At 36.5% G+C, this 13422-nt stretch overlaps 1 protein-coding gene across 3 annotated transcripts; it reads right to left on the bottom strand.

Annotated features, from left to right (window-relative positions):
* Window positions 1-1395: 1395 nt before the first annotated feature.
* On the bottom strand, window positions 1396-12162 carry LOC127807834 (protein SCAR3-like). 3 transcript variants are annotated; one of them, XM_052345972.1, is made up of 9 exons: window positions 11659-12162; window positions 8978-9141; window positions 7223-7346; window positions 7013-7145; window positions 6566-6648; window positions 3663-6438; window positions 3405-3506; window positions 1902-2009; window positions 1396-1796 (listed from the first exon to the last, which is right to left on the bottom strand). In XM_052345972.1, exons 1-9 carry the CDS (start codon window positions 11811-11813, stop codon window positions 1743-1745), a joined length of 3699 nt encoding a protein of 1232 aa, XP_052201932.1. In that variant the 5' UTR covers window positions 11814-12162; the 3' UTR covers window positions 1396-1742. The 3 variants fall into 3 exon arrangements, with proteins under 3 accessions (XP_052201932.1, XP_052201933.1, XP_052201934.1); XM_052345973.1 differs by having other exon boundaries at window positions 6566-6630; XM_052345974.1 differs by lacking the exon at window positions 11659-12162 and having other exon boundaries at window positions 7223-7374; window positions 8978-9126.
* Between the last annotated feature and the right edge of the window lie 1260 nt (window positions 12163-13422).

Here is a 13422-nt window from a genome sequence, read left to right as displayed (position 1 = left end):
CTTAACTGTGGACATAATTAATTTTTATTAATTTAAAAGTTTTTGCTGTTTATGCATGGCAGACATAAAAAGTGTAGAAAAATATTCTTTATCTACTCAAAAGCGCTTGTCTATCAACACATAACACAACCAAACAGATCATTAAGCAGAAATTTTATTGGTAAAAGAAATGTCTATGCTTGATTTTTATAAAGTAAAAAATAAAATAAAATAATTGTCCACCATATTTTATCTGATGTATTCATTCGCAGTATATATTCTGATAATAATTTGGGACCCAGAAGCACGTGAGGAGCCATGAATGCCTCCTTGGCTGGGCCCCAATTGACTTAAAAAACAAAAACGAGGAACCCTAACTGCTAAGAAAGTGGGGTGCACCAGTGGCTATTTTGATTTGTTTATTGAATAGAAAGGAAAGAAAAGAAAATAAAAAAAGGGGGAAAACAGAGAAGAAAAAAACATGGGTTGGAAAGCTAAGTGGGATGTTACTTGCTTCTTGCTGTGGCCCATTTCTATTGCCAAGTTGCTTTACTTAAATCCATAAAGTCTTCCTTTCTTAGGGTTTAGTATGTTATCCATTGAATTACTTCTTCCAATCAGTGCAAATTGCCATGGCAGTCCCAAGCAAGATTGGCTTAAACTATACTTGTAAAGGTCCTCTCTCAAGAGTCTTTGACACTAAGGCTATATCTACCCCTTCTAGATGCATGTATCTTCTAGTAATTTTTGACTCTTTTGGGATACAAAATTTGTTAATCTTTTTATTATTTGGAGTATAGTGGGTGCCTTGGGATAAAATTGATTTTATAATTCGTTTTTGGAAATTCATTTTATCAAACTTTATTTTTATAATTTGCTAAGTGCTAAGGGTTATGTAGTGAATTTTTTTGTTCAGAAACTAAGGAAAAGTTTTCTAGATGTCTAGTTCTGCAATTAATTCTATGCCTTGAAGATGAAGACATAGTAATTAAATAGGTCTTATTCAAGGTAGAATATGTTGGGCAACATTTGTAAGAAAAACCCAACAATTGTGTGGAAAAACCATTAGCCAGCTAATACTTTATTATCTTTTATTTTTTTAATACAATAATTATATTTAATTAGCCTTCCATCAAGCTGCAAGCAATTAAAAACTATCTTTAATTCTTGACTAATTCCTACTTCTGGATATAAGAAGAACAGAGCAGCAAAGCAAAACCAGCAACAGCTGGTCAACCAACCCACTTCAAGTTTCAGTAATTAAATGCCTCTTTTCCCTTGATTCTTGCTAAGAGAAAAATAAAGTAATAGAATTCTTTTCCTTAGCAAATAATACTCTTTGTTCTGTGAGCCAATGGCTGAGGTATCGTCAAATTCACAGAAGGTTCTCTAAACAATCTCTATGAAATGAAACTATGAAAAGGGAAAGAACAATGATTATTAAAAGAAAATGTTGAATTTCAAAGAAGCGATCCATTGCAGGCCTTTGCCACATATCACAGGCTCAAAAATGAACATAGCCCCTTGGATTACACCTCCAAAAGGGAGCAATTCCAATTTCTCAGGCATTATGCACAAACAACTGCCTTTATTGAAGGAAAATAACCTCATCAAGCTACAAAGAAAATCCCTACCAGTTAATTACAAAGAGGAGCTAGCATTATTCACATATGCATGGCATAACCTTGCCGGCTTAGGAAAATTAATGACTCCAAGGGGATGGCTTGTGATGGAGTAGGCTGGCAGATAGCGTACAAGGGAAATCAAGTGTCGCTCCACTTATCATCGTCTTCTTCCCCATCATCGCTGCCCACAGCCTGATAACGCGTTTTAAGTAGAAATCTCGTTAGGTAATGAGCCAAAGAAAATGACCAGAAAGTGAGAGGAAAAAGAACAAGGTGAAAGAGAATACTGTCAAGAACCTGGCGTATTGCATTTGCCTTCTCCAGAATTGCAGTGACTTTCACATTGGCAGTTGGCCCAGGTGTAACTGCTGGTTTTTCAGTTGCTGTCCGCCTCAGGTTGAATGACTGGAATAATACATTGGACATGGAATATATAGTTAGCTACAACCAAAATAATTAGTTAATAACCAAAATCAAGTGTCCTAAAATAAAATGATATTGAACATATATATATATATATATATATATAAAGAAAGAAACGGACAGAACCATCACAACATGCATGTTGCTCTAATCCATGTATCTATAATTCAACATATGTTGGTTAAAAGTATGCATAATTGTTAAGAATAAGGTGATAGACAGCTTTCAGACTACTGAAATAAATTGACAACCATTTGAGAGGTAGCAAATTAACTTTCTGGGATTAGCCAGATGTTGTTGTGTAAAACTACAACCAGAGGAGGGGGGGAGACAAATGCATGTACAAGCTACACAAAGTGAACAAGAGTTTTAAGTTCTATACTGAAAGAGGGATTTTTTTTTTTTTTTTTCCTCCTCAAACAACTGCAGCCCAGGGAAGGAGCTATATCACTTGTTTTTATCTCAATTACATGACCCTGCAGAATCAGAAAGGTTAATAACCTCAGTAAGAAGCAATGAGACTTCCTTCAAAAGTATGTAGAGAAGAGGTCGTGAAAAAGTCATATGTTGAGTCTTGTCTACAAAAACATACTCCCAGTAAAATCATTGCTGTGTTGGGTCAATGACCCACAAGGCAGGAGAAGAACGGGCAAGTTACCCAGAATAAGAGTTGGATAGAGGAGGAGACACCCAGGTGAATGTAATTTGATTTCAGAATATGAGGGATTTCATTTGAGCATTAGTAGTGGAATAATCAAGCAAAAATCTAGGCATTACCAAAATAGGTTTCCAAAGCAAGCCCTAGTGCAATGATATTCCTCGGTGGACTTGTGATGATTGGAAGGGAAGAACCCTTGAGAAGTACAAAATAAGAGGGAGGAACTACCACTGCCCAATATCACAAAATGTCATTAAAAGAACAGGGAGCATATACGGTGTATGACAAAGATTTTAAACTGGAAAGAGAAAATGCAAAGGACACTTGTATGTACCACTTCCAGGTACAAGACATGAAAGGTCGAAAAACTATCAGAAGATGGCTCCTCATTAGTGATTTTATGAATCCTGGAGTGTACAATGAGATCTAGAGGCACCCCCACTTACAACAGTGGATTTGGCAGGTAAAAATGAATTAAATGGAAAACAAGATCTGCATGTGTTATTCTCCATTTTATTTTCTAACAAGTCCTAACAGAAATGATTTAAAGTAGTGCCTGACTGCTCTAAATTATACTATTAATATGGCAATCATTGTTACATCAGCAGTTTATTGAATGCATTCTCCTTTCTCTATACCAATCTAACATAAAATTAAGCAGATCTTTAGTTCTTGGTTAATACAAGCAATGAGAAACAACACAAATAGGGACTACTTACTTTTTCCCTAATCTGATGTAGAAAATCCTCTTTTTCATCAATGCCCCCGCCATTTATAGCACGATTATCTTCTTTTTGCCCATCTGGTTTCTGCCACTCTGGCTGCAGGATGCAAAGCATTTAATGGTCATTTTTGTTCCTTAATTGGCTCTTATGTATATTAATTCCAATATTAATATAAAGACAGTTCGAACTTCAGGTGCTAAATTATTAAATAAATAAAAATCATGCAACCAAAAAAAAAAAAAAAATGTTTACCTTGCCCTTTGGCATGAACAGAACAGACTCTTCAGTGTTTTTTTGTTGCTTAATGGGGCTTGGCTCAGATAGTGGAGAGAGAGCACACATAGATTTCACATTAGAGGTATGAATAAGGGCCTCAGGTACAGAATCTTGTTTTCCAGGGATCACATCTGAATGTGGTTTCATAACCCACCACGGCAATGGAGGAAGAGGAGGCGGCAATGGTGTAGTCTTCTCCTTAGGTAAGTGTGTCTTGGGCAGATCTGTTGCCTCAGAACTATTCTCCATTTCTTGTTCAAATAAAGGGTTCAGATTGCTCAAACTTGGAAGCGAACAATCACATTCACAATGTTTTATATAGTTCTCAACACAATGATTCTGTAGTCCATAGTCAACATGGATTCCTCCATCTTCCGTTCCTTCAAACTCCAAAGAGCTTGACACTGATTCTGATGATGAGATTCTGCGTAAAGCATCATACAGCTCGCTTTCCTTTCTTGGAGTATTATCATCATATTCCCACTGCTCAGAGTTTGACTCAGAGTGATGGCTAACACAATCATCTGACATATAAGGAGATGATCTACAAAATGTATCATCATCAGAGTCTGAACCATTGTCATGTTTTGGAGTAGCAGGCTCTGGGACCAGTTGAAATGAAGGCAAAATATCTCCATTGCTGTCATGACAATCACTTCTATCTGGAAATTTCAGTTTTAGTTTGGAAGTTTCAGAGCCATTCAGGGGCTGAAAAGATATCTTCATATGTTCAAGTGGTGGCGAACAAGAAGGTGAACTAATAGGAGACCTACTTCCAAGATACCCCTTCACAGTTATCTTGGATAAGTTTTGATATGCAACAGTCCTGTTCCTGCTATTCTGCTGAAAGCCATTTGTTTTTATGGAGATTGCAGGTTCAGACTTCTTGTCATGGCCAAGTGATACACTTCTTTGAAGACCATTTACAAGGAATCTATCACTCATAAGACCAAACATCTGAGACGCATTTCCGCCATCCTTCTGACTAGCTTCAGTAGGTATTGCTTTAACACCTGGCGTGAATGGCTGCTCAGTCCCAGTTATCTCTTCACTAGTCTCACTCAAACTATGCCCATAGTTGTCATTAAAACTACTAGTAGTATGAGAATTTCCAAACTTGTTGGGTTTGGCATCTAAGTGAGTGGACAAAAATCTCCAAGATGTTCTCTTATCAAATATGCCATCTTGATCATTGTGGTTTGATTTTGAGCATTTTGAAGAAATCTGTTCACTTATTTGGGAGGTCTGAATGGACTCATTGGGCATTCTCAGTTCTCCATCACCATTAGAAATATTAATATTGCTAAAAGGGTGAGCATCATTTTTACTTCTAGGAGCACAGTTCTGACTTATGGCACTTGATACACTAAAATCTGGAGGCTTTGATGGTTCAAGTCCTAGCAGCTCTCCATTTGTCCAGAACTTAACTGGTGGAACACCAGAAGGTCCAGTGGGAGCTTTCTGAGGTTCACAGGATGTGTCTACGATCTTATCGGGAAACAGATTAAGTTCTGCAGAGCCAGAGTTAAGTAAATTGCTGAAATCAGATTCTACAGCAGACCCACGAGGAATGTTACCGTCTGCATCGAAGTCGACATCCAGAGGATTGCTTATATCAACAGATTCTTTAGCAACTTGAGGTGTCTCTTCAAGAGAACAAGACTTTGAGGAGACGGGATTTTCATTAGATTTCACTTGGTTTGAGGAATTGTAAGCTGCAGTCTGAGATACCAAGTTTGATGGTTGAAGGTCTGAGTGATGTGCCATACTCCCATGCATTCCATCTTCTGTCCTGTCATTGTTTAAAATGGAAGACTGCTTCAGTTCTTGCTTTGTTTGGCAATCTAAATCAGTTTCTGATTCTGTTTCAATACTGTTCAGTGCATCCAGAGGATTGCTTATATCAACAGATTCTTCAGCAACTTGAGGTGTCTCTTCAAGAGGACAATACTCTGAGAAGATGGGATTTTCATTAGATTTCACTTGGTTTGAGGAATTGTAAGCTGCAGTCTGAGATACCAAGTTTGATGGTTGAAGGTCTGAGTGATGCGCCATACTCCTATGCATTCCATCTTTTGTCCTGTCATTGTTTAAATTGGAAGACTGCTTCAGTTCTTGCTTTGTTTGGAAATCTAAATCAGTTTCTGATTCTGTTTCGATACTGTTCAGTGCATCCATGTAATTATCTGGTTCACTCTCAATATCTTCATGCAGGTTCTGAAGAGAGAACAATGTTGGTGTGTCTTCATTGTCAAACTGAAAACTTATCTGATCAACATTTCTGAAGTTAACAGCTCCATTTTCTTGCATATCTCCATCAAAGTTTGTCATGAGTGTCTCTTCAGTTTCATCACGATCATATTCACGACTGTTAGACTCTACTATTTCTGTCTTTTCATCCCAAGTAACACTAGATGAATTGGGGCCAGTTTGCTCTTGTGATAAATCATGTCCACAATCATTTATGATTCTGCCTTGTTCATCAACAGAAGCTGAATCATAGGTATCATTCTGCTCCACCCCTGAACAAGAAAAGGATGATTCCTTCAGTTCTTGTTCTTTAGTTGTCATGGTATAAGTTGGATGGAAAACACATTCTATGTAGCCCGACTCAGTTCTTAAATCAAAAGAGTCTGATTGGTCTTCTGGCTTAGATATCTCTCCAATATTAGATTTCGATGTACCATCAAAGGTGGAGGCCATCTGAGGTGGCAAATTTTGGTCATCGACTTTCACAGAAGTAAATTGAGTTCTGCATGGACAGATAAACAAGCATCTTAACTTCATCAGATCAAGCACTTGAAGAAACCATATTATGAAAAACTAGAACAATCATGGTAAACAAAAAAATAAAAAATGAATGCAACTAAACAAAATACCCGTTAGTGTGGTTGGATACTGATACACCATGAGACACATCATTTCTCTGCCATGTTCTCTTTTTCTGCTCATTTTTGACATCCTTATGTCAGACATTCAAACAGAAGCACAGAGGTAGCAACTTTTGTCAAAACCAAATTTGTATTACACAAGGAAAACTAAGAAAGAAAGAATATCATTTATGGCCGTGATAAAAGGGAAATCAGTATATGAAAGAATTTGTTTCTATGATCTTAATCTGTAACCATGCCAGCAGGTCCATAGAGAAATCTAGCAGGGAAATACATCCAAAGTAATTATAATCCATAGAAACTTAACGAAGCCACAGGTACATGCGGAATGAAGTTGAATTTATTACGAGTCTCTTTTACCTAGCTAATATAAATGGAAATTTCCCTGGCGCCTGAAATTTTTTTGTATTTATACATTACCAGACATAGACATACCTTGCTTCTACGAGCCTTCCTATCTTTTAACACTTTCTCAACATTTGCTTCTCCAGAGCTAGCTGATGCCCTCCGAAAGAATGTAGGATCCGAGTATCTCCTTAAGCAAGTTCCTGGGCCACCACTGTCAAATCTAAAAGCCAAAGACAAAGGATCAAGTACCTAGCAGTTAAATACAATGAAAACTAAAACTTCAGTACTGAACCATACTTATCGAGCAAGTGAAGACGTGGTGGATCACGACATTCTTCATAGGAGTCCATGATGAACTGTGGCAAGTCACCACAAATAAGGTGATGTCGTTCATTTGGGATATGGGCATGCCAATAAGAGCCTATAAAGCAACTCCTTCCCGTAAAGGACTTGAAAGGGTGACAAAATAAATGTAGAAAAAAAGAAAACTTAACACCAAGGATTGTGAATTAAACATAAATAAACCAAAAACAAGCATTATATTCAAATGTGATCCTTATCTAATAAGGACACAAAGCATATCCATGTATATATATTCCTTTTCCTGCCAAATGATCACCCTGCATGGTCCTAAAGCATTTCTTGTAAAGAATGAAATAGAACCTACAGCATCAGCCTTAATATAAACTACAGGTCACCAATCCACCTCCCATAATGGTGTTTATACAAATGGATGACTCAAAGCTTTACATCTAGTTTCAATAAAGAACAATGCTAACTAGCCTTAAGTGGGATTTGCTACAAGAATTCTACCACGCAGAGAGTTTCCTACTAAAGTTTTTTTTTAGCCATCTACCTCTTTCACTACACACTTTTTCCATTCCATCCATTTTCATTATAAGTGCGTATTGTTTTCTTTTCACATGTCTAAACCATCTTAATCTCATTTGTGATTGTCTTTTTTTTGTTTTGTTATGGTCACACATTCATTGTAATATCTGCATCTCAGTTTTGATCATATTTGACATGTGCTAGTACTTAACTATCTAACATTCCATGTTACATAACATAATTGGTCTTAACTATCCCATAAAACTTTCTGTTTTGCATTAAAGGAATTTCATAATATCAACTGTAAATGGTATACACCAAGGCAACTCTTCTTGGATGTCTTTTGTGAATTCATCCATCACTAGAGCAAACAGTTTAGCACTTAGATCATTTGTTAGGAGCCATGCATTCTGGACAGACAAAATTATTCTCTATTCATTCTTCAATTCACCATTGTTTATTGTGAACTATGTTAACTAGTCATCATACTCAATAGGCTGTGCACTCAGATCCTGGGTTAGGAGCCATGCATACTGAAGAATATTTAAGCCAATATTTGGGATTAACTGAATCGAGATACACCCAAGTTATGTCTACCTGAATCCATCTAAATTAATAACTAAGCATGGAAATCATAGAACTTCTTGGTCTTCTGCCTTTGATTTGGTTTTATTTAAATGGAAAAGCTTAAAGTGCTAAAATATTGATTATGAACAAATAAAATCCCAAACTAAAATGAAGTTCAGGCACTCTGATTCCTACTGCATTTTTAGCATGCTGCTGACATGCTATCCGAACCATCCAAGTCATATTGGTCATGGGCAATTCTTCCTGGCTTGTTCCAGGACAGTTAAGCAGGAATGCACAGGGTTAAAATGTGTTTCTTCAAGTCCAACAGACTCAGAGCAGGGCAAACAAATGATTTGATCTCAGAATCAAATCCTGAAAGAACAGTAGCTAAGCTAGATTTGTTTAGTCACTGGTTTACCAAGAATGAGTAGTGTAAATAAAGCCTCAGTCACAGTAAGAAACTTTACTAGCATTTTGTAAATAAGCTTGTGAATAATCCATATACAGAAACTCTAATTGAATTCTGTAACAAGCTCAGCTATTATCTACCTATGAACAGATGTAACCATTGAAACACACATGAGCTACCATAAGAGCTGTGTAAGACAAGGTTCATGGATACAATCATTGACAACAGGCCATGAGACATACCAGCTGTATATGCAAAATGTAGGTGGTTCTTTTGGGCCAGCATCGCCTTCTCAAGAGGAGTAAGTGCAGCTTCAATATGTCGTACACGAACCATCAATTTATGGCTTCTAGAAGATGTATTCATCACTTGCTCCTGTAAGCCATGAAAAACCTCTGCCGCAAATCTACAACAAACAGAAGCGCTATCTCAGTACAGTATTGCAAGATGCTAAAGAAAAACTTGATGACAGAACGTTACCATTAAGAGTAACACTGCAATTTGTTGAAAATCGATGCAATTTCTCACTGTCTTTAATTGGATCAAAACAAGCAGGTGGTACTATGGTTTCTATCACAATTTTGCACACTCACAGTTAAATCATTAAAGACTAACATGATTCTCCACAAGCCAGCTTCAAACAATTTCCAATAGAAGGAAAATGAAGTGCCAGCCTGCCTTCCTCATTTTAGGAGGGGGAAATGAAGGAAAAGTTAATGGGGAAAGTTCCAAATTTAGAATAAACTCATGAGTGAATGTCGCTGACACTTCATGCAATTATGCAAACTCAAGGAAGGAAAAACTTGTCAGAAAAAAAAGAAAGAAAAAAAAACAACTAAAACTAGTGTTTTGGAAAATAATAGAACTTTACCAAATGTCAAATCTCTTGTTAAGAGGTGCGATGATGCTTCTTGAAGATCATCGGAGGCCCCCACTGTGCAAGGGATCAAGCAACTCTATCTTCAGGGTTCAACTTAGCTCGGATTTGATCTTATTCCCTTATTGTTTCACACTAAGGAAATCAAGTACTTCTCAACCTCAGATCTAGATACCCAATATATAATCGTAGTTATTATTTATTTTCATTATGAATGTTTTAGTATTGGAAGGCAAATCATTGCACTTCCTACTTTATGAATGCCTTCTGGAATTCCTTCCTAAGTTATCAATGTCTTTTGGAGTTCCTAGTTAATCTGTTTCTTGGGTGCTAGCGGGTTTCCAATTCATTAATTTAAACTTATCTACTTAATTTAAATCATCTTCCAACTGGATAAATTATAGTTTTCGCATAAAAACTGGATGCAAAAGTTTTCACTACAAGCCAACATATCAAGCCTTAATCCCACTATGTGAGGTCAGTTCCATGCATTCTAGCTCACCAATTGTTTCTATTTTAAGGCCATATCTTCTGTAAAACACAAAGAGAACAAAAAAAAAAAAAGCTGATTACAGTTGGAACTTGTCATCATGGACACTTCAAGCAAATTCAAAGAAAAAGAAGTGATTACATTAACTCTGAAGTAAAAGAATTTGATGACACCAACCAAATTCGCCAACTAAACAATTAACAAAATCAATAAAAAACTTTCAGTCTTAAAAATTACTGACGAAGTGGTTTGTTTGGAAACTACTCTGTCAGCCAGCAAGCAGGGCATTCTCCAAGGACTAAAATATTAATAAGACTTTCTGGCGGCTAACACTTTCCACAAGTCTAAAATATTAGCAGCCTTTTCCCCAGAGCAAATACAAAAGCCTTTGAAGGCATTATTCTTCCATTCATTGGTCTGAAAGGAATCATTCTTGTTTCCTCTTTTTGCAAAACAACAATTCCTACTGGACTCTTTTTTTTTTTTTTTTTTTTCTGTTAAGGGTCGCTATGCTTATGGTGGAGGTCTCTTCTATGATATCTCAACTTAAAATAAAACAGCCACTTTCCATAGAACCATTATCCAAAGGACAAAAATATCAATAGTTTAGACAATGAAGCCTCAAGTCTTTGCGTTAGGCTTTCTACAAATATCAATAGTTTGCATGCACCCTGAGGGAGGGGGATGTTTAGGATGCAAATAAACTTTCTACCATTAAGTAGCACTTACTATGCCCTGCCACTCACCTTGAAATACCATTATCAAGCCCCCCCCCCCCAACACACTCACCATCACAAGCACTAGTCATTGAAATATCACCATTGATCATTTTTCAATTTCAAAAGTATACGATACTGGCTAGCTATCAATTTCTAAGAGGATAAAAGTGTAAGTGCTTGAGGATCAAAAGATGAAGTAAGAGTAATTTGGCATTCCAGGAATACTATTAAGACACCCAACACAAGTCACTTGGAAGGAGTTCTTGTCTTTTACCATAACAAAATGATTTCTGCTACATTGAAACCACAACTTACTCAGGTTCCATAAAGCAGAATAAGAGATAAAATCATTGAATATAAACTTCTTATTTTCTGCGCTTTCCCCTTTCTTAAAGAGAGTACTTTTCAAGACTTAAAGGATACCCACTGAAGTGCATGTGATGAACTTCTAAGTCAGCTACAAAATAATGCTACTTCCCAGCATGCGCAAGTCTACACAACCCCAATTACTCCATTCCATCTCCTTCTAATATCACATGTTGTTATTGCCATCAACAAACAAAACTAAAAAGTAAAAACCCATATCAGAAATGGCACATGGTACCAAACTAAACTACTAATTTAGCTAAAATAAGTTCCTATTCCCATACGCGCACAAGTCTAATAGCTCACATCCCCTCCGTTGCTTCTCTTTAAACTAAAAATCCTAAAATTCATAAACGGTGAAAATATCGTAAAATTAACAAACTAAGGCATTCCAAGACCACAATAAACCATTACCAAATCTAGGTTCCGACAATGGGGAAGAGGGAAAGTGAACAAAAGCAGAAACATTACTCAGCAAGATCGCCTAATTGGCGCAAGATCCCAACAAGTCCAGCCACAGCAACGCCATCCAGGACGGATTTGGGCTCTTCTTGGTCAGCTTCTGTATATAGCTCCGGCTGTCCGAAGCTGTACTCGTTCCTCACCTGGACCCGCACAAGAGGCATCTCTTAAGCTCTCTGCTCTCTCTTTCTCTCCAAACCTCCCTGCTCCTCTCTCTCTCTCTCTCTGCCCGGATTTGCTAAAGACACAGAGGATGGAGATTTAATGGAGGATTAAATATACGAATGAAACGGCAAGATGGGAGAGAAAGTATTGAGCGAGAGAGAAAGAGAGAGAGTAGGTGAGGGGATAGGAGCCGTTTAACTGCCTAGAGAGCGATGCAGAGAGAGAGAGAGAGAGAGCGAGAGAGAGAGAGAGGAGTGAATCCAGAGCTTAAAAATATACATCAATGGAAGGATATAGAGAGATTAGCGATGGACCAAATGGTAGAAGAGATTGCCAACTCTGCAAGCCATTCCAGGGACTCACGGCCATCATTGTATTCATTCACTGCCGAAAGTACCGTAACGCCCCCCACTGATTCGGCGAAGTGACCTTTCTGTCCCGGGATTTGTGGATTTGTTCCTTTCGAATGACGACTTTGCCCTTTCTAGTTTAACCCTCGACAATCGACAGCTTAGATTGGAGGAGGGGTGGCTCGCATGACCTTTTGAATTTATTTATTTCATAAAACGTACGGCCTGGTAATATATATATATATATATCCGTTTTACTTTCTCCATGGATATTGTTTTCATAATATTATTTATTATTTTTCGGCTATTATTATTTAGTAATATGCTTTTGTTAATAAAGACGACTCAAGCAATTTATTGTTCCTTAAATATTCTCTCTCTAATTTATTGAGAGAAAAAGAGAAGCATGGACCAATCCAATAGTCAAACACCCACTCCAACTTACTTTATTAGAATAATAATAATAATAATAAAGAAAAAAAATAAAATAAAACATAATTAGAAATGCAATTTTAAGAATAATATTTTTTTATTCTATCCTACCAATTAAGTAGCATTACAGGTTATAATTGTAATTATATGTTTTAATTATTGGATTAACCAGCAATTAATGGGTACATCAGATGTTGGTCATGTTTTGTCCTACACTCCTACTATCTAGTTAAGACTAAACAGCATTTTTGTGGAAGACGAAGTTGACTTGTGACCAAATATTTACGTAGGGGCAGGGCTTGGCTTGGCTTGGTGGTTGTTAAACCCGAACCTCACTAAGCTTTCGCTTACTCCAATATTAATATTAATATTAATAATAAAATAAAACAAAACACAGTCAATTATAATTTTTTATTAATTGCGTAGCATGGGTCACTAGTTAACATTCCGTGTGTTTTGTTAATAACCGATACTCGTTCTATTAATTTAAATATTAGAATGTTATTGCATTATTTTATTTTTTATTTTATTTTTTGGTATAGGAATATCTTATGTAATATGAATATGTTAAACTTAAATTCAACTTTTTAAGTATAATCATAGCATACGTAACCATTCTTTTCTATCTTTTTCATATGAAATTGAGGTGATTTGGGCCCCTTTAATAGGGTATTTTTTTTTTGTTTTATTCCACATCTTTCCACTGTCTTATGGACCCTGATTTTATAGTCTTTTGCACGATCGCTCATGTGATTTTAGTTTAACATTATAAGTGATGTGTCATGATGAAAAGACAAAAAATAAAAAAATTGAAAAATTAAAATAA

This window comes from Diospyros lotus, chromosome 8 (assembly GCF_014633365.1).
Source record: "Diospyros lotus cultivar Yz01 chromosome 8, ASM1463336v1, whole genome shotgun sequence".
Classification (NCBI taxonomy): Eukaryota; Viridiplantae; Streptophyta; class Magnoliopsida; order Ericales; family Ebenaceae; genus Diospyros; species Diospyros lotus.
The sequence above is the reverse complement of the archived record's forward strand: the minus strand, read 5'-3'. Positions and strand labels throughout refer to the sequence as shown.